A 21,257-nucleotide genomic window follows, 5' to 3' on the forward strand; every position below is an offset into this window, starting at 1 on the left:
AAAAAAAAAAAAAAAAAAAAAAACAACCAACCAAACAAACCAATTCATTTTGCATGAACACAATGTACTGTATATGCATAATAGAATATTTATTAATCATGAAAGAGAATGAATGGGTACATATTACAAGGTAGATGAATTTTGAAAATGTTATGGTAAATGAAAAAAAAAGTTATAAAATGACACCAGATAATGGTTTTCTTTATAGAAAATATTCCGAAAAGATACATCCAGACAGATAGTTTATTCTTGGCTGCCAGGAACTGAGTAAAGGGAGAAATGAGGAATGCCTGTTTAATGGGTGGGGGTTTTCTTTTCAGGATGAAGAAAATATTTTGGAATTGAGAATTGCACAACATTGCAAATATACTAAATGTCACTGAGTGGTATAACTTTATTTATTTAATTTTGTTTTGTTTTTTGAGACAGAGTCTCACTATGTAGTTCAGGCTGGCCTTGAACTCACTTTGTAGCCTAAGCTGGCTTCAAACTTTCAGCAATTGTCCTTGTCTTAGCCTCCTGAGTGCTGGGATTACAGGTGTATACCACCACGCCTGGATGAATGGTGTATATATATGGGAGGTGGTTACCAGGGATCGAACTCTGGTCCTTATGCTTGCAAAGCAGGTGGTAGAACCACTGAGCTAAATCCCCGGCCCCTGAATGGTATAATTTAATTTTATTTATTTATTTATTTGAGACAGGGTCTCACTTTGTAGTTCAGGGCTGCTCTGGAACTCAACTCTGTAGCCCAGGCTGGTCTCGAACTCGCAGTGATCCTCCTGCCTCAGCCTGCGAGTGCTGGGATTACAGGCATCACACCCGGCTTGGTATAATTTTAAATGGTTGATTTTATATTGAATGAATTTCACTTCAGTTAAACAAAAAAGTCACTTGACAACAGACCAGCAAAAAATCCTGGGACGTAGAAGGGCCTGCTCACCTAACCCTGTGGATTTCTACTCCTCTGTTAGATTTCCCTTACTTTCTTCTGAGTTTAGCTGGGCCCTTTAAAGGATGTTTCTTTACTATAGTCAGTATTTGTAGGTATTTTTAGCACATTGTCTAAGGCCAACTATACTGGAACTAGAAGCTCACATTTCAACCTTAAGTTTTTAACCCTCACATTGAGCGTAGATTTTCTAATAAAGCATAGAATGCATCTGCATAAGTGTACACTTTCTTTAATAGGGTGACACTGTGAGCTTTTAGTTCCCCTTCCTGCATAACCACCCTCCCAGCCTCTGCCTGTCTGCTTCTGCTGGCCTCCAGGGACTGTGATGGGAAGGTGGGCGGGGCTTCTTGCTCAGTATGACAGTGATTAGCTTTCTGGGGAGCTTTGTATGCCAAATGTGCGTTCCAGGGACTTCAGGCACTTCCCTCAGTATTCAGTGTTGCTACCTGGAACCACTGCTTGGCTGCTGTAGTCACAGTACCTAGTGCACAGTACCTAGGGCCCAAGAATTACCCTCAGGCTCCCTTCATATTCAGTGTTTGTCCTAATCATTTGTAGTAATTCTGTTGAATTTACTGACTTAGTGACTAACACAGGTCTCATAGAGCTAAAATGTGTGCTGTAAGAGCTGTATTCCTTTTCAGAGACTAGGGGAACATCCATTTCCTTGCCTTTCCACCTTGCAGAGGCTGCCACTGGCACCATCTTCAAAGCCAATAATGATGAGTTGAGTCCACACATGGTATCACTCCCAGCTATTCTTCTGCCTCTGTCTGTGTTACATGGCTTCATTCAGATAATCAAAAATAATCTCCCAATTTAAGATCAGCTGATTAATAAACTGCAGGGTGCCGCCATGTGATATGTTCGCTTTGAGGAACTAGAGTTTAAAGTATCCATTAGTAAAATCCCTCCCCACTTTTCTTTTCCCTACCTACCTCTTTCTCTTTCTCGTTTCCCCTTCCCTTCTCTTTCCTTCTTTCCTTCCTTTTCCCTCCTCCCTCCTTCCCCACCTTCCTTCTTTCCTGATGTTTTGAGACAGGGCCTCACTGCATATTTCAGGCTGGCTTCTAACTAAATCCTCCTGAGCACTGGAATTGTAGGTGGCACCATCACACCCAGCATTTGACTTGAATTTTTCTTTACCAGTTCTTGAGGAAATAGCAGACCGATGAGCTCTGAGCTGACTGTTGTCTTTATCTTGTTTCCGTTTTAAGATTTTGAGATACATAGGGTAGGGCTGTTTAAAGCTGGCAGAGAGAGGGGTGGAAGTGGCTCAGTAGTTTGAAAAAGTAGCATCCAGTCCAGACTTTGCCACCTGGAGCTGCCCTGTCCAGGTAGTATATAGCATATCCATGCAGTGTCATGAAGTGGGAAATGAATCCCACAGTTTAACAAATGGAATAGGCCCTCTCAAGCTCCTCCACCCCATTTACATTAGAAGATTGCCTGCAAACTGAACAAGGATGCTAGAGTCACGGATTCGGCAGTATAAAACTTCAGGGTCCAGCATTTATTGGTCATTTTCCCGTAAGACTTTTGAATATCATCCTGTCATTACAAGAAAACAACATTTATGTTAGAGTCTTCAAAAAATATGAATAAACATAACAAGCATAGAGTGAATTGAACACATATTTGAGAATCTACAATGTGCAAAGATAAAGAATTGGGCCACTGGATGGGCGTGGTGGCGCACACCTGTAATCCCAGCACTTGGGAGGCTGAGGCAGGAGGATCACTGTGAGTTCGAGACCAGCCTGGGCTACGTAGTGAGTTCCAGGTCAGTCTCAACTATACAGTGAGACCCTGTCTCAAAAAGCCAAAAAGAAAAAAATAATTGGGCTGGGGATTCAACTCAGTGGTGCCACTGCCTGCCTCACATGCACATGGTCCTGAGTTCGATCCTCAGTACGAAAAAAGAAAGAAGAAAAAGAATTAATGTTCTCACAATATAGAGCTAAATTTCACTGTGCAGAAAATGCTGTAAAAACCTAGGAGCTGAGCAACCTTATAACTTGATGGGGAAGAGAGGAGTAATAATGTTATAATGGAATACTCTCACTTGTCAAGCAGGCTTACCCATTTATGTAGATAAAAGAGGCCCAGAAAATTTTTGCACCTTAGCATTGACCCAGTTTCTAGTTGTGACTGTATTTTATGAGATCGGTAGCCTAAAGCTTAATTTCATGTCTGAGACAGTACAATGAAGGGCTTGTATTTGGGTTGGGATCATAAACTGAACTGGAAGTGTCATGTCGATAATTTTATCCCTAAATAAATGCTTCTGGTTTTTATTTGTTTTAATTTTTTAGGAAGGGAAAGGCTGGTTGTTCAGGGTTTTTTTTCCCCATTGATAATTTGTGTCATTGTGTTACCTGGAATGAGTTTTCATAGAGTAAACCTATTTTATTGAAGAAAAAAAACAAACAAAACTGTTTTGAAGAACAGTATGGTTCTTATGTGCCCTTTAACTTTGTAGCAAATATATTAAGCACAGAAAATAGAAGTATAAATCTGTATACTTACTGAATATTTTGGTTTGAAGCTATCAGTGAATAAGCATGGTAGCAGCACTTGATTGTAAAAGGTTAAACATTTATCTATCTATCTATCTATCTTTGTGTGCTGTCACGTGTCCTAGGTTGTAGATTGCTAAGTTTGTCGTTTGTAGGAACGTACTTCATTTCTTTTTCAGTATCAGAGAAGAGAGTTCCTCTGGAAAATTAAATTCTTTTATTTAAGAACAATAATAGACGTTTGAATGATAATAGATTAAAATATTGTATGTATTTCACTGAAATATCTGATTTAACCAATTATTCACTTTAAAGTTGTGGCTAATTTTGTGATGTGACTAAAGCCTTTTTCAAACTTTTCAGGGAAGTGTGACAGCAATGACAGTGTTTTTTCCCTTGGATACAGCTCGACTTCGACTTCAGGGTGAGTATTAACCATACTCCCATATATATGATGTTAGGAAGCAAACATATTTCGCTAACGAATTCTAAATTAAAGTAAGGATATTCTGTTTCTTTAGATATCCGTTGTTGCCTGACTTTAACTAGTGGTCATCATTGTTTCCTTATTAGCAGAGAGTTGTCCGTGGATGAGCCATAGGCTTAGTCACTTTCTAACGTGAGAGAACCTGAGTGGGCTTACACGAATAGTTTGGAATCATTGCAACTTTTTCTAATAAGCCGTACCTCCTCCTTTCCTCCTCCTCCTTCCCCCCCCCGTCCCCTTCTTCCTCTTTGCCTCTCTCCCTCTCCCTCTCCCTCTCTCTCTCCAGTCCCTCACGTGTGCTTGGGACTGAGTTATACTTCCAGCAGCCATGGTTTTTCAAACCCACAAAGTAGAGCATTTTTGTCTTGGTTTGCTTCCTTAACTCAAAAGACTCCTGGGCTGGAGATAGAGCTCAGTGGTGCTGCGTCTGCCTCGCAAGCACAAGGTCCTGAGTTCAATCCTCTGTATCCTCCCCCTCAAAAAAACCCAAATATAACTATAGATTACACAACTCACTTAATTCTTGCAGGTTTTTTTCTCAACTTTTTCATCTTAAAATCATAAACCAATACTGGAACTTACATTAAAAAAATGCATACAATTATCTTTGAATACTAAATCAAAGGTTAAACTCATTATGCCTACTGTGTGGTTAATTTAGAGTTTTTGAATGGGTCATAATTTTATGATTCAAAAAGCAAAATGTGCAAAAAGGTATACAGTACAGGAAACATTCAGTCTAGTCTGCCCCCACATAGTGGTCAGTATTCACTTTGTGGTATTTCCTTGGTGTCATCACTGCTCAAAGCTTTTTCATTTGAAAATCTTAAAAATGGAAGGTGTAGCCGGTAAATGGTACCTCATACCTGTAGTTGCGGCTATTCAAGAGACTGAAGAAGGAGAATTGCTTGAGTCTAGGAGTTTAGGGCCAGCCTGAACAACACATCAAGGCCTCGTCTTTCTTTATTTTCTGACACAGGCCCTCTCTTGTAGCCCACGCTGGCCTCCTCCCTCTGCTTCCCAAGTGCCTCATTTTTTTTACTTAAAAAAAGAAAGTAGCTCAATGGTAGAGTGCTTGTTTATCATGCATGAGGCCCTGGGTTCAGTCCCCAGCAAGAGTGGGAGAGGGGAGAGAGGAAAAGAGGAAAAGGGAAGGGAGGGGAGGGAACTGTACTATTTAGAGTCCATGGTAGTCTAGATGTGATCCTTGAGACTGAATGGTGATCAGCCTTTCCTGCTTTCCTGAGTAGCCTTGCAGACTTTCTTTATAAAATACCAGCAAATAACATAGATTCCTTTTTTGTTTTTTGGTACTGGAGATCAAACTTGGGTCCTTGCATTTGCAAGGCAGGCAGTGGCACCACTGAGCTAAATCCCTGACCCAACATATATCCTTAATTTTTTTCCCCTTATTTAAACAAAAAAACATGCTTTACACACTGTTGGCACCTTGCATTTTGAGCTTAACAGTATGTTTTAGATGTCTTTCAAATCGGCATATCCTGTCTTACAGCTGTAGTGTTCCATGGTGTTGAACCTATTTTCTCTTCCCCTACTGTGCATTCCTGGGTTGTTTTCACTGTTTTGTTACTACATATAAGATGTGAATGTGGATTTGTTCATATACCTCTTTGTTTCTCTAAGTTCTCTTGGATAAATTCCAAGACATAGGATTACTATATCAAAAAGTAGATGTATATTTTTTTTTTTTTTAAATCAGGGATCGAACTCGGGACCTTGCCCTTGAGAGGCAGGTGGCGGAACCACTGAGCTAAATTGCTTACCCTGTATTTGTAATTTTGATACTTATTGCCAGATTGTCTTCACTAGAGGTTTTATAATTTGCCATTTCATAAGCCACACTGGTACCCAATCTAATTCTTACAAAGTTGGTTAATTTTCATACTTTTAGGTTCTCAAATTACTTTTCAAGTGTGAGTAGGAAATTTGAAGTTAATTGAGGTAGATCTTGTTTTCAATGAAAAGCAGAGTTTTCATCCTTTTGTGAGATTTTTCACCATTTTAGGACTAGAAATTGAGGCCAAAAACTTGAAATTTAGGGTTTTGTTTTACGTTTTGTTTCAGTGATACTGGGGCTGAACCCAGTTCCTTCACACTGACCTACATTCTTAGCCCTTTTTTATTTTTGTTTGAAGACAATCTCGATAAATTGTCCAGGCTGGATACAAACTTGGGATCCTCTTGCTTTCACTTCTTAAGGTGCTGGAATTATGGACTGAAACTTGAGTTTTAATACTGACTTAGCTTTTGTGTCTGTAGCTTCTCTTACAAAAGAAAGATAGTAATTTATTTTCTCTGTAAATATAGGCTATTAGGATAAATCTATGAATATATTACTTTTAAAAACAGCTTTATAGGGGCTGGGGATTTAGCTCAGTGGTGCCGCCGCCTGCCTCATAAGCACAAGGACCCGAATTTGATCCCTGGTACCAAAAACAAACAAACAAACAAACAAATAAAATAAAAACAGCTTTATAAAATATAAGAAATAGGTGCCAGGTGTGGTGGTGCATTCCTTTAATCCCAGCATTTGGCAGGCTGAGGCAGGAGAGTCACTGAGTTTGATGCCAGTCTGGACAACATAGTGAACTCAAAGCCAGCCTGAACTACACAGTGAGATCCCGTCTTAGTCATTCAAATGAAATATAAGAAGTAAATTTCTACTTTATTTTAGAACTTAGGAGTTTAACTAAAATGCTTTATGAATAACAGGCGAAGTCCAAGGAATCTATGATTAGGAATTTAGCACAGGAAAATCTGAGGTAATCTGGCTAGCAAAAACAATGAGAAATCATGCAGATTAGGTAAATAGCATTTCAGTGAAATTTCCTGGTGCCGGAAATAATTCTCTAATTGACATGTGCTTTTTGGTCTTGTAGTTGATGAGAAAAGGAAGTCTAAAACTACGCACATGGTGCTGCTGGAGATTATTAAAGAAGAAGGCCTGTGAGTACCACCTCATCTCACAACTGTGAGGTTTCTTAGCCTCCAGTACACCTAAACCCTCTCTCTAGTCTCATAGCTTTGAAATGTGGATTTGTAACAGCCTGACTCTTAAGTACACAATTGTTTTCATTTCCTTAAAAATCTGTGGTTAGCCATTGGATTCTTTATCATGGTGTCTTCTAGAAAACCCGTGCTTTGTTTAGTGTGCAGTAAATTTAAGATAATAGTTGTCAGTTCATTTGTATCAGATGCATTCAGGCAAATTATATCCCTATTTTTTAAAATTTAGGAATAATTTCAGATTTACAAAAAGTTGCAAAGCTGGCTTGTACAAAGACCAGTATATGTTTTATCCAGATTTATCTGTTAACCTTGTTTCCCACTGTTTTATCATTTGTGCTCACATTTTTCCTCCTTCCTAATTTATCACACACATACACTGCATACAGATATTTTCAGGATTGAGAAGTTAAATGTATCAGATCCTTTTAACTCCTGTAATATTGGCTGGCTGGCTGGCTGGCTTTCTTTTCTTTTCACTTCCCTTTTCCTTTCCCTTTCCATTTCTGTTTCCATTTCCCTTTCCTTTTTTCTTTTTGAGACAGGGTCTCACTATGTAGTTGAGACTGACCTGGAACTCACTGTGCAGCCCAGGCTGGTCTCGAACACACAGCAATCCTCCTGCCTCAGCCTCCCAAATGCTGGGATTACAGGTGTACGCCACCATGCCCAGCTTTCTTTCTTTCTTTCTTTCGACAGGGTCTTACTGTGTAGTCTAGGCTAGTCTCAAACTTTTTTTTTTTTTGGTACTGGGGATTGAAATTGGGCCCTTGCACTTGTGAGGCAGGCGCCAGAACCACTGAGCTAAATCCCTGGCCCTGGTCTCAAACTCTTGATCTCATGCTCCTAAGTGCTCCGATTACAAGTGCATGTCACCCTGCCCAGCTGATGTGTGTGTGTGTCTGTATCATCTGTGTGTGTCTGTGTTGCTAGGGATTGAACTCAGGGCCTTATCGTTGAACTACATCCCTAGGCCTTTTTAGTTTTTGAGACAGGGTCTTGCTGAGTCACTCAGTTGCCCAGGCTTGGATTGAAGTTGGAATCCTCCTGCCTCGGCCTTCTAGAATGCTAGAATTAGGGCTGGGGATTTGGCTCAGTGGTTCCTCCACCTGCCTTGCAAGCTCAAGGACCGGAGTTCAATCCCCGGTACAAAAAAAAAAAAGAAAAAGAATGCTAGAATTGCAGGCAAGTGCCACCATGCCTGGGAACATTGACACTTCTGAAGAATATAGTCCTCCCTGCCCTATTTGTCAGCTTTTCCATTGCTGGGACAAAATACCAGACACTTGCAATTTAAAGAAGAGGTTTATTTTGGTTTATAGTTTCAGAGGTTTCAGGCCTTGTTTAATTGACTCCAAGGCAGCAACATCATGGCAGAAGAGTGTGGCAGAGCTGAGCTTCCCATTTCATGGCAACCAGGAAGCAGAGCAAGGGAAGAATGTAGGAGAGAAAGAGATTAGGGACCAGACATTATCCACAAGGTCACATCTCCATGGCCCACCCAGCCACTCACAAGTGTGCTTTATTGGTCCCTTAGGTAGTTCTCAAGCCAGTTGAGTTAATCATCAAGATTAACTGTTACATCCTACACAAACACACACTTTTTTTTTTTTGAGACAGGATCTGTTTATGTAGTTCAGCCTGGCCTTGAACTCATTGTGTAGCCCAGGCTGGCCTCGAACTTGGGGTGATCCTCCTGCCTCAGCCTCCTGAGTGCTGGTATTATAGGTGTGAGCTACCATGCCCAGCACTTTTTTAAAAATACAGAATGTTTTTCATTTTAGCATTCTTGTTTTGTTTTGTTTTGTTTTGGTACTGGGGATCAAACTCAGGATCTTGAGCTTGTGAGGCAGGCAGCAGCACCATTGAGCTATATCCCCGGTCCTGAGAATGTTTCTCATTTTAAATTCACCTCGTGTTTCTTCATGATTAGATTAAGCTTATACTTCTTAAAATGATGAACCCATAGATGGCTGGTGTGGTGGTGCACACCTGCAGTTCCAGCTCCTTGGGAGGCTGAGATAGAAGCGTGGCTTGAGCTCACCCTGGGCACATAGCAAGAAGTTCTTTTAAAAAAAAAAAAAATGCATAAGTGACATTATATCTTTCTCGACGTATTATATCCAGAGTTACATATTGTCTGCCTGTTCTTCATTGGTTGCTTTTTTTTTTTAATTGAGTTTATTGGTGCATTTTAGGAATACAGTACAGTTACATTCATCATTGGGATCTTGTACCTTTACATGACCGGTCTTGGTTCTTGTTTTTCCCCTTGTCCCTGCCTTCCCCATTGGTTGCTTATGATTTCTTATGTTTGATTTAGCCACTGTATAATTTTTATTTTCATTCTATGGGGAGATATTTTAAGACAATGCAAACATCCTGTTCCTTATCAAACTCCCCCTGAATTTTCCAGAGTTGCAAATGATTTTCCAATTCCAGCCTTGTATCCACATTTACTAGCCTTGACATTGTCTGTCTGTCTATCCATTATCAATATGGACTAAAATTTCTCCTTTTTCAATAGTTTACAACTTATTACTCTACTTAATTACCTTGGTGCTCAAATTATCCTTGATTTGGCCAGTAGGAGCCCCTTCAGTCTAGTTCCTTTGTGCTTATGATATACTCCAATCATATTTTGTTGGATGTCTTTCCGTAGTTACTACATTTTAAATGTTCTTGTCCTGTAAATAAAATATGAGTATGGCCAGCATGGTGGCACACACTTGTATTTGCATCACTGGGGAGGCTGAGGCAGGAAAATCACAAGTTTAACACCAGTCTACAGTACTTAAGACCTTGTCTTAAGAAACATAGTGAATGACTGAATGATCTATGTTATCTAAGCCATGATGAAATTTTCTCTAGTTTTACATGCTAATGTTACTAAAAGCGATTAAGGAAAACAATTAGTAAGTCAGTCATTGACTTTGTATTATTTTCTTCTAGAAAGAATTTCTTGATTTGAATATCCTTCAGGATGTAAAGTGTAGGCCTGGGGATTTAGCTCAGTGGTTCTGCTGCCTGCCTCACAAATACAAGGACCCATGTTCAATCCCCAGTACCAAAAGAGAAAAGAAAAAAACAAAAACAGAATGTAAAGTGTGGCTGGGCATTGTGAAACATACCTGTAATCCTAGCTCTCTGAGAGGCTGAGATAGGAGGATCCCAAGTTTGAGCCCAGCCTGGGTAACTTAGTAAATTAGTGAGAACTAATTCACCAAATTTAAAATTTAGTGTCTCAAAAATTTTAAAAATAATAATAGAAAGGGCTGTGGATGTAATTTGGTGCGAAGGCCCAGTGTTCAACCCCAAGCACTGCAAAAAGAAAAATAGGAGGGCCAGGGATTTAGCTCAGTGGTGCCACTGTCTGCCTTGCAAGCCCAAGGTCCCGAGTTCGATCCCCAGTACAAAAAAAGGAAAAAGAAATGTAAAGTATGTGTGTAAAGTATGTGATTTGGAGTCCATTATAATATAGGGATAAATCTGGAAACTATGTGATAAGAACCTTTCCTAGGACTTCTCTGGCAGTTTCGAACAGCTTTTGTCCATGACTTTCACATTGTTTCTTGTGTTTCTTCCCTAGCCTGGCACCATATCGAGGGTGGTTTCCAGTTATTTCCAGTCTCTGCTGCTCCAATTTTGTCTATTTCTACACTTTTAATAGCCTCAAAGCAGTTTGGGTCAAAGGTCAACGTTCTACTACTGGAAAAGATCTGGTAGTTGGATTTGTTGCAGGTAATGAAGTTTTCTAGGTATAAAATGTTTTATATTTTAATATTTATCTTTCGGTTCTTATATCCTCTAGATTTTTTTTTTAGCACCATGAATGCTACAAAGAATATAGTTTTTTTGTGCTCACTTCAGCAGCACATGTAGGAAGAGTATAGTTTTCTGATGTATTTTCATTTGTAAAATCTTAACCATTTTGGACCAGGGATTTAGCTCAGTGGTTCTGCTGCCTGCCTCGCAAGTGCAAGGACCCAAGTTCAATCCCCAGTACCAAAAATAAAATCTTAACCATTTTAAACTCAACAGTCTTATGTATATTTACACTGTTTTCAAGTTTTGAAGATCTCCAGAACTTTCATCTTGCAAACCTATCTCTATACTCCTTAAATAAACTCTCCTTTCCCCCTTGCCCAAGCCCTGGTAACCATTATTCTACTTTCTTTCTTTAAGAATTTTACTTTAGATACCTCATGTAAATGGACTCATATAGTACAGTATTTGTTTTTTTGTGACTGGCTCGTTTCACTTAGTATAATGTGCTCAAGGTTCATCCATCTTGTAGCATGTGGCTTATATTTCCTTTTCAAAAAATATATACCAGGCATGGTGGCACACATCTGTAATCCCAGCACTTGGGAGGCTGAGGCAGGAGGATTGCTGCAAGTTTGAGGTCATCCTGGGATACATAGTAAGTTCGAGGCCAGCCTGAAGTACATAGCGAGACTGTCTCAAAAAAAACACTTCTTTTATGGCTGGATAAGAATCTTTCGTATGTATGTATCACATTGTGTTTATTCACTCATCTATTACAAACACTTAGGTTGCCTCTACCTCTTGGGCTTTGTGAAGTGCTCCCTGTGAATATGGGTGTGCAGATAACTCTTTGAGAATCTACTTTGAATTCTTTTGGATATATACCAGAAATGGGATTGCTGGATGATGTTTTTTGTTTAATTTGGGGGGAACCCTTCATACTGTTTTCCATAGCAGTAATACCATTGTAATACCAGCAGTAATACAGAAGCTCCAGTTTCTCCACTTCCTCATCAATACTTGTTATTTTCTGTTCTATGATAGTAGCCATCCAAATGGGTATGGGGTACTATATCATTCTAGTTGATTTTGTTTTGTTTTCTTTTGGTACTGGGGATTGAATTCGGGCCCTTGTGCTTACGAGGCAGGCTGTGGAACCACTGAGCCAAATCCCCAGCCCCATTCTGGTTTTGATTTGCATTTTTCTGATGTTGAACATCTTTTCATGTGCTTCTTGCCATTTGTATGTCATCTTTGCAGAAATAGCTCTTCAAATGTTTTGCCCAATTTTTTTATTTTATTTATTTATTTATTTATTTTTGGACTGGGAATCAAACTCAGGACCTTAGTGCTTGTGAAGTAGGCCTGCGGTGCCCCTGAGCTAAATCCCAGGCCCCCAATTTCTAATCTAATTTTTTTTGTCCTTGAATTGCACAAATCCATACATACATATGCATTGTATATCTTTTGTTTCTGCTGTCAGGCATAGCTCCTCAAACTCTGGGATTTGACCATCCCTGAATGTATGCTAATTGGATGCCAGTAGCCACACTGATTAGAAGAGAGGGCAGAAGAGGTGCAGGTTGAGTTCTGTCACTAATAGGCTACTGGCTAGTATGTCCAGCTCTTCTGCTTTGTCCAGTGAGTTTGGTGTTTACCAAGAGTGAATTTTGTCTTTTCTCAAACATGCTTCTGCCCATTGTCTCTTTTACTGTAGGGAAAGTGTTATGGCATGAGTATCCTCCCATGCCAAGCTGTGATTCTGTGACAGCCCCGAGCCGTTTAGTAGTGATTCCATTCCTCTATAGTGACTTGTGTTCTGCCTGAAATAGTGCTGGTGCTTATTTGCTCTTAGACTCCTATTCATCTGTCTCTTCTTAGTTTCCTCTTCTTCAGGAATTCTTCCTTGTTTCCCATACCCACTATCCTCACATTTTATTCTCCTGTGCTCCAGTATGGTACCTACTCCTTAGTGGCAAGAGTTCACTGTGTAATAATTCTGCTTTATTTTCTACCAGATGGTAAGCTCCTTAAGCCAGAGATTGCCTTTTTTGTTATCTCTGCATCCCCAGAGTCCTAGCACAATTCCTGGCATGGTGAAGGTGCTAATTTGAAATAAAGGACTGCTCTTCCTGTAGTCTTCCTATTTTTTTTAATTTATTTTTTTAACAAAAAATGCAATTTATTAAGAACTTGATGAACAGAAGGGACAGAAGCCTGTCTGGGCAAGCAGCAACACAGGATTCCTACATTCTGAGACAAAAGGAAGGGTCTTATATGCTATGCTAAATAAATGTATGTATATGGCCTCTCTCAAAGACTATTAACACATCAGAGGTCAATTAAGAAATAGTCCAGGCATCAGTGCCTGGCACCGTAATCGTCCTATTTTACTGAACAGCAACAATAGTCGTCTAGTTTCCCTACCAAAAATCTTGAATTTATCCTTTCTCTCTGACCACACCTGTGATCCCTGAGCAAATCCTATTATCTCTTTCTTCAAATGGTATCCAGAATTCTGGTATTGTAGTTCCCTCTCATCCTTGGATGATATATTGCAAAGTCCCCTGGTGGATGCCCGAAATTGCGAGTAGTAGCAAACTGTATATGGTATGTTTTTCCTGTACATACATATGATAAAGTTTAATTTATAGATTAACAGTAAGAAATAACAATAATAGCAAATAAAATACAACAGTTATCAGTTACAACAATATCAGTTACAATAATATAAAAGTTACTTAAAACATGAGTTTCTTTTTTATGGCATTTTCTATTTAATATTTTTGGGCCACATTTGACTTCAGGTAATGGAGACTACATGAGATTGAGGATTAGGGTGGGGAGGACTACTGTGTTTCTCTCTACGACTACCTAAGACCCAACCACCATCAGATCTTGCCTGGATTATCTTCAGAACTTCCAAACTGATCTCCTGCTTTCTCTTTGCCCCATTCAGGCTGTATTCAGCACATCAGACAGTGTGATCATATTAAAATATAAGTGAGGGCCAGGGATTTAGTGCAGTGGTTCTGCCGCCTGCCTTGCAAGCACAAGGACCTGAGTTCGATCCCCAGTGCCAAAAAAAAAAAAGCGAAAAAAATATAAGTGAAACCATGTCATTATGCTATTGAAAGCTCTCAAGTTGTTTCCCATCTCACTGGAGTAAAAGCCAGAGTCCTTTACCTTTTCCTACAAAGTTCTACATGACCTAGCCCCGCTGTTCTTGTCTTCAGTCATGCTGTTGCAGCCACCATGGTCTCTGTCCTCCCTGACCATTCCTACTGTGTTCTACCTGTGTCCAACTGTGTTCCTGCTGGTAACTGCATGCTGAAGTCTTTTTTTTTTGGTACCAAGGGTCAAACTCCGGACCTTGTGCTTGGGAGGCAGGTGGCAGCACTGAGCTAAATCCCTAGCCTTGCATGGTGAACTCTTATACCCCTTAAAACACCTTTTTTTGGTACCCGCGATTAAATTCAGGACCTTGCACTTGTGAGGCAGGTGGCAGCACTGCTGAGCTAAATCCCAGGCCCTTACCCCTTAAAACTCTTAATAGTCTCTGTCTCCCTTCTCTGCTTGAATTTTGTCCTTAACCTTTATCTTCTAATATTTTGTATTTTGTACTCATCTATCTTATTATCTTTCTTACACCATTAGATTATAATCTTCCTGAGGACAGAGATTTCATTTTTTATTTACTGCGGTATCCTTAGCAACTAGAATCAGTCCAGCACAGTGGTTTCTGTAATCTGTATATTTTAAAATTTACATATAATTTGTACTAATTTTGGGGAATAGTTTTATAATTTGATGCATGTATACAATGTGTAATGATCAAATCAGGATAATAGGCATTTCCATCTTTTCAAATATTACCATTTCAATGTGTTGATAACCTTCAAACTTCTCCAGTTATTTTGAAATGTATGATAAATTGTTATACACTAGTTACCCTACTGTGTGAAGGAATATTAGAACTAATTCCTTTATCTAACTGTATTTTAGTACCCTTTCCAACCTCTTAATTTTCCCTCCTTCTCTTCCCTTTCTAGCCTCTAGTGGCCTCAATGTGCTCTCTACTTCTACAGGATCTATTTTTTTAGCTTCCTTAGAGTGACAGATTTTGGTATTTGTCTTTCTGTGTCTGACTTACTTCACTTAAAATAATGTCCTCCAATTCCATACATATTGACACAAATGACAGGATTTTGGGGGCTGAATATTTCATTTTATATACACATACACACATTTTCTATATCCATTCAACTGTAGGTGGACATCTTGGTTTATTCTATATCTTAGCTCTTGTGAAGAGTGCTGCAGTGAACACAGATATGCAGGGATTTCTGATATAATGATTTCATTTCCTTTGGATTGGTCAGCTCTCCCAGTGCTGGGCTAAAGTACCTGACACCTGCAGTTTAAAAGAGGAGAGGTTTAATTTGGCTCATGGTTTTAGAGGTTTCAGTCCCTGCTCAGTTGGCTCCAAGGCAGAAATGTCATGGCAGAATGGTCTAGTGGAGCAAACCTGCTCACTTCCTGGTGGCAGGAAGCAGGGCACAGGGGAAGAGCCCTTGAGAGGAAGAGACCAGGGACCAGATACAGTTTCCGAAGCCACACCTCCATGTTCCACCCAGACACACCTGGAAGTGTGCATTGCTAATCCCTCAGGTGGCCCTCAAGCCACCTCAAGTTGACAGTCAAGGTTAATATCACAAATATGTACTGAGTAGTGAGATTGCTGGACCATATGGTACTTCTGTTTTGGGGGGTTATTTTTGTTTTGAGGAAAACTGCCTACTGTTTTCCATAATGGCTGTACTAATTTATATTCCCACTAACAGATCATAAGAGTTCCCCTTTCTGTGTATCCTTGCTAGCATATGTTATATTTTTAATTTTTTATTTCTTTAACTGATACTAAAAACTCTTATGTATTGTTGGGATAATGGAATGATTCTGTCTATTTTATTGTAACCATTCTAACTGGGGTAAGATATCTTATTGTTTTGATTTGCCTTTCTCTGATGATTAGACACATAAAATATATATGATAAGCATACCATTAATATCAGTAGAAAGTCTCTGTAGCTACTGAAAAAATAGACAATTGGGGTGAAACTGAATTCCTGTCTTTCAAGATTTTATAAGTTAGCGTGATTAATCATTGGGCCATTGGAGTAGATCAGCAATTCTCAGTTGAGGCTGATTTTGATTTACAGAGAACATACAGCAATGTCTGGAGACATTTTTGGTTGTCACACTGAGGATGCATCCAGTGTGAGTAGAAGCCAGGGGTACTGCTAAACATCCTGCAAGATTAAGGCACACATGTGCACATCAAAGATTCATCCAGCCCAAAACGTCAGTGTTACCACAGTTGAGAGACCCTGGATCAAAGAGTCTTCTAGTACTTTGTAATGTGAGATTCTCTGATTGAAGGTCTTCTCTCTTTCTGACTGTAGAGAATTTCTTGGAAATTATTTATTGTTTTAAACTTTTCTTCATAACATGTTTTTATATGTTAATAAGTACACAATCTTACAGTAATTAGAACAGCATTTTCTCTTCCTCTGGTAAGCCCTGTTGGCACATTATCACTGAGGAAATGAGTTTCATTATCACTGAGGAGAACTAGGGACATTATTGTTATTCAAATTCTGTTTGAAACTTAGAAATTTAATATTATTTACTGTATTTTCACAGCAAAAACTCAAACTTGCTGGAAGAATTTGGAAACAGAACCATACCAATTATTTAAATGAAGAAGATACTTGGCATTTTTATGAAATTGGAAATTTTGCCACTAATTCTTTTGAGTGCCAGTGGTATCGTTGTTGTGAGACTTTAGAATGCATTTCAGGTCCTCAGGCCTTACTCTGGCAAGTCAAGTTTATTCTTGTTGTATATCAAATTAAATGATAGGCCAGAGTCAAAAGGCTTTGATCTGCCATTTTCTTGTATCCCTAGGTGGATTTTCCAGGGATGCATTCCTAGTTAGAATGCTTCATTATCATGTTCTCATCCTAACCAAGGAGGCTCACTGCTGATAAAACTGTTTTAAGATTTCAAAAGTAAATAGCTGTATTTCTGTTATTCCTTCTGTAGGGATGAAAGGAAAGCTCCCCCGTCACCCTCCAAAGGTTTCCAGAAATGAACTGGCAGTCAACAGATAAACAGGAGAAAAGGCACACTCATTTTAACTTGCGTAGAGGATCACAGGAGAGTGACTACTCAGTAACTCAGGGAGGTTCAGATGCCTAGATGTCTTTCTTCCTAGAAAAGAGAAAGGTGATTTGAGGGAGTCGATAGTTGTTAGAGGGAATGAATGGGATGAGAGTCAGACAACAGATTGTGACACATTCTGTCCGGCTGCGTCAACATGTAACACAGTCTCTCCAGTCTATTTCTGTTTTCCTTCCTGTAGTAGGTAGGGAAACCGCAGGAAGGAATGGGAAGGTAAATTGTTTTCTTCTTGCCAGCTGGTCTTTAGGCAGATAAGTGGACATGAGTCAAGCCTTACTGATATCTGCTGATCTCCAAGGGCCTCTAATTTAAGATAATCAGCATACCGGGGTACTGAGCTTTAGGGTGATAGTTCCCAAGATCCTACACCTGAATTGATGAATAACTTTACATGTTCAATTACCACTCTTATTATGATTTTTTTTTTTTTCTGGTACTGGGAATCAAACTCAGGACCTTGTGTTTGCCAGGCGGGCATGGCACTGCTAAGCTACATCCCCAGCCCAGATTTGTTATTTTAAAAGAAAAGAAAATAGAATCATGGACATTCAAATTAGGAGAAAAATGATCTCTCCTTAAGTAGGTAAAGAACTAATTAGTATTCCCATTTTAGAGCTGAAGTCATGTTCACAGACCATAACTGGCCAGACTTTTCTATACAAGCTCATAAATAAGCAGACAGCATTCTTTATCTTTACAGCCTGTCGTGCATTATTAAGAGTTGGAGTTAGTATTCATGGATCATTTGTGGCATATTTCACCTCCATGAAATGTTGTCCTTTGCTTGATTGTATAAGTTGTAAATTTTAATAAAGTGTTGTATTCTCAAGTATTTTCAGTTTCTTTTCCAAGAATTCATAAAATTATAGTAGTTTAAAAATACCTCTTAATCTATCTTGACTCAGAAGATGAAAAAAGTACTTAAAGAGCTTTGACATACAAAATGTTTTTGAAAGGACTTTGCATGCTCTTAAGTAATGTAGTGCATTTTGTATGGGGGTTGACCTGAGAATCCTTTCAGTCCTTCAGCTGTGTTAGTATTGGGGACATGAAAGCAGAATTTTAAATTATGGTTAAATCTTAATCTTGGTTGTATTGCCTCTGACATGTCCTGTTGTATGCTTACTTCTTGAATAGAACATGAAGGAAATTTTTGATTTCTAAAGGCAGCACACTTCATTTGTTTAGAAGGGTTTGTACACTGCTTTTTTTTTTCAGTATCAGAGATCAAACTCAGGACCGTGTGCTTGCAAGGCAGCTACAGTACCACTGAGCTACATCCCTGGCCCTGTACACTGCCTTTTTATAGTATCCAGAGAACTTGTGATCTTGAGTTCTAGGTTTTCTTCATTTTTCTCTTTAAAAAATATGAAAGTACAATAGTCTAATATAAATACGTGCCTACTTGCAGAGTTCAGACTAGCAATGCTAGTCTAGTGTGTTGTGTTGAACAGGAATCCATTCTGAACTCTGCAGGTAGGCACGTATTTATATCCTATCTTGGCCTCTGCTGCACTGGCATGTGTTAAAAATAAGGCTAGCAACAGTCTTTCTGGTAAGACTTTCAGATTGTGATCAACACCTCAAGTGACAATCAATGTATGCGTATATTGTTATAACTAAAGATAACTTCTTGGTATTTTGTGAATCTATAAAAATATAATATACATGGGCTGGGGATTTAGCTCAGCGATTCGGTGGCCTTCCTTGCAAGCGCAAGGACCCGAGTTCAATACCCGGTACCCCCCCCAAATATATATAACATACAACTCACCAAATTATATGATGATATCTTTTATTTTGAAAATTATATTCTCCTAGTGTTCCTAAGTGATATTTTTCAACCATGCGCAACAAATGAAAATACTGTATTTGAATCTTTTAGCTGTTTCACCAGGTTTATTCTTGGCTAAACTTTTTTTGGGCTAGGATTGAGCCCAGGGCCTTTGCACTGAGCTACATCCTCAGCCCTACTGCGCACCCGCTTTCTTCTGAGACAGGTTCTTGCTAAGTTAGTAAATTACCCAGGCTGCCCTTGAACTTTCAGCCTGCATCAGCCTCCCGGAGTGCTGGGATTAGAAGCATGGCTTACCTAAACTATTTTCTGTGTGTTTTGAGATTCCTTAGATCAAAACATTCTTTGTCCAGTTGTGTTTAAATGACTTATACTAAAAGAACATTTCTCTTCCTTAGGATTGTGCCTCTGGGTTCTTCAGAGCACGACAAGAACCACACAGCTCCCTGTGTACTTGCTTGCTGAGTTTGTTCTTTGCTTAACATTTATAATAAAGTGTATCCTGTGTGTCAGGCACTTGGTTACACTTCTATATGGTATGTTTTTCATCATTTCAGGACTGATGATCATTTTAATATCTCAAGATGATGTTAAATTGGGACCATGTGTTTTCAAAAAAGAAGCACCTGGCTCATTGTATTGTTCTACTCTGGCAGCCTTGGGGGGCCAAGATCCATCCTTATGCTTGTAAGGATCATGATGCTTGTGAAACTGTGTCAGGTGTTTTGTGACACTTCATAACTACTGCTTGCTGCCTGCCTGCCTTAATTCTTTAAGCCATGGGGAACTCTTCTGTGAGCTTCTAATCCCTGTTGAAGCACTTTGAAATGTCACCACTTACTCCCATCTGTCACCCATTGTATCTGATCCATACTCTCTTAAAACTATGTGAACTACTTACGTGAGTTGTCAACTCTGTTTTTGCTGATATTGTCATAGACTTAGCATGTTACCAGTAAGCCACTCCTCCCAAAGCTATTATTTTAAAATTGTATTTAAAACAATATCAAACTTATTTTTTGTATGTTTTTTGCAGTGCTACGGGTGGAACCCAGGACCTCTAGCGTGCTAGGCAAGAGCTCTACTATTAAGCTATATCCCCAGCCCAAAATTGCTACTTTGAATGCTTTAAAAAATCAAGAAATGATGGCTTCCTGTTGTATAAAGAAACACTGTACTTTTCATGTAAAGAGATGCTACTGAGAGCCATTTTGCTATTAATTGGTATTGTTTCGGATTGCTTCTAATAGCATGTTTTATACCTTGGTACACTGACACGTTTTACCTGATGTCAGTGGCAGATGTATAAAGATACTGGGGGCTGGGGATTTAGCTCAATGGTGCCTCTGCCTGCCTCACAAGCGTAAGGTCCTGAGTTCAATCCCCGGTACCAAAAAAAGATATTGGTATGTAGCAAATCATAATGGGTTATACTTTACTTTTCCTTTGTCTCTCCCTTTCTTTTTAAGGAGTGGTGAATGTGTTGCTAACAACTCCACTCTGGGTAGTAAATACCAGACTGAAGCTGCAAGGGGCAAAATTTCGGAATGAAGACATTGTACCAACCAACTACAAAGGCATTTTTGGTAAGAGTCTCTAAGCGGTGTTCCTCCTCGAGCTGTTGTTCCTCTTTGTATCTGGAATCTGTCACCACAGTAAAGCTTCTTGACAACTTTAAGTCCCAGCAACCATCAAGGAGCATTTGGTTAGCTTATGTATCAGTGAGTTGACAAGGATTTGATTCATCTAGGCCAACTCCAGCCTAGTGGCTTAAATGCACTTGTCCCCCTCGTTCTCCTGGGATGAGACTTGAGCATATTCTTATGGTAATGGCAAAAATTCAAGAGGACACACCCACTTGTACAATCACATTTCAAGCCTGCTGACTTCTTAATGACCAAAGCACATCATACAGCCAAGCCCAAGAAAATGGTAGCAAAGTGTACTCCTACAGTATAGGTGGGAGGGAGTGAAATCTACACACTTACACGCGTACACACATAAGCATCTACAACTGAGCTGTACCATATTGGTATCTGATGCTTTGAGCTTTTACTTTTGAATGGTATTACAGTGACAATTTTTCCTTTCTTATGCATCTGTCTTTGCAACGGGAACAGTGATTTCTTTTTTTTTCTTTTTTTTTTTTTTTGTACCAGGGATTGAACTCAGGTCCTTATGCTTGTGAGGCAGCAGAACCACTGAGCTAAATCCCGGCCCTAAAACAGTGATTTTCTTATAGGTCAAAGCCTGTGTAATAGACTCTGGGAAATGATCTTTTGCTGTGCTACACCTTGTTGTAAAATATAGGTTGTTACTTTTCAATTCTTTGTAGTACAGAGTTCTCAGTAGTGGTAAGAATTTGATATTCTAAAAACTCTGATGGTCAGGAAGAGTTTCCTGTGAATGAAATGATTGAGGTTGATCTCTCATTAAGTAGCTTGGTAACAATCAATATCT

At 39.3% G+C, this 21,257-nt stretch overlaps 1 protein-coding gene across 1 annotated transcript in view; it reads left to right on the plus strand.

Annotated features, from left to right (window-relative positions):
• Slc25a17 (solute carrier family 25 member 17) overlaps nt 1-21,257 on the plus strand; it is a 50,493-nt gene that overhangs the window by 21,037 nt on the left and 8,199 nt on the right. The window contains exons 2-5 of the mRNA XM_010612354.3: nt 3,838-3,898; nt 6,862-6,928; nt 10,578-10,729; nt 20,267-20,383. Of these exons, the coding sequence (XP_010610656.1) occupies nt 3,838-3,898; nt 6,862-6,928; nt 10,578-10,729; nt 20,267-20,383 (397 nt within the window). The remainder of the gene's footprint in view (nt 1-3,837; nt 3,899-6,861; nt 6,929-10,577; nt 10,730-20,266; nt 20,384-21,257) is intronic.

The sequence above is a fragment of the Fukomys damarensis genome, unplaced genomic scaffold (genome assembly GCF_012274545.1).
Source record: "Fukomys damarensis isolate Sample0158 unplaced genomic scaffold, DMR_v1.0_HiC HiC_scaffold_19, whole genome shotgun sequence".
Classification (NCBI taxonomy): Eukaryota; Metazoa; Chordata; class Mammalia; order Rodentia; family Bathyergidae; genus Fukomys; species Fukomys damarensis.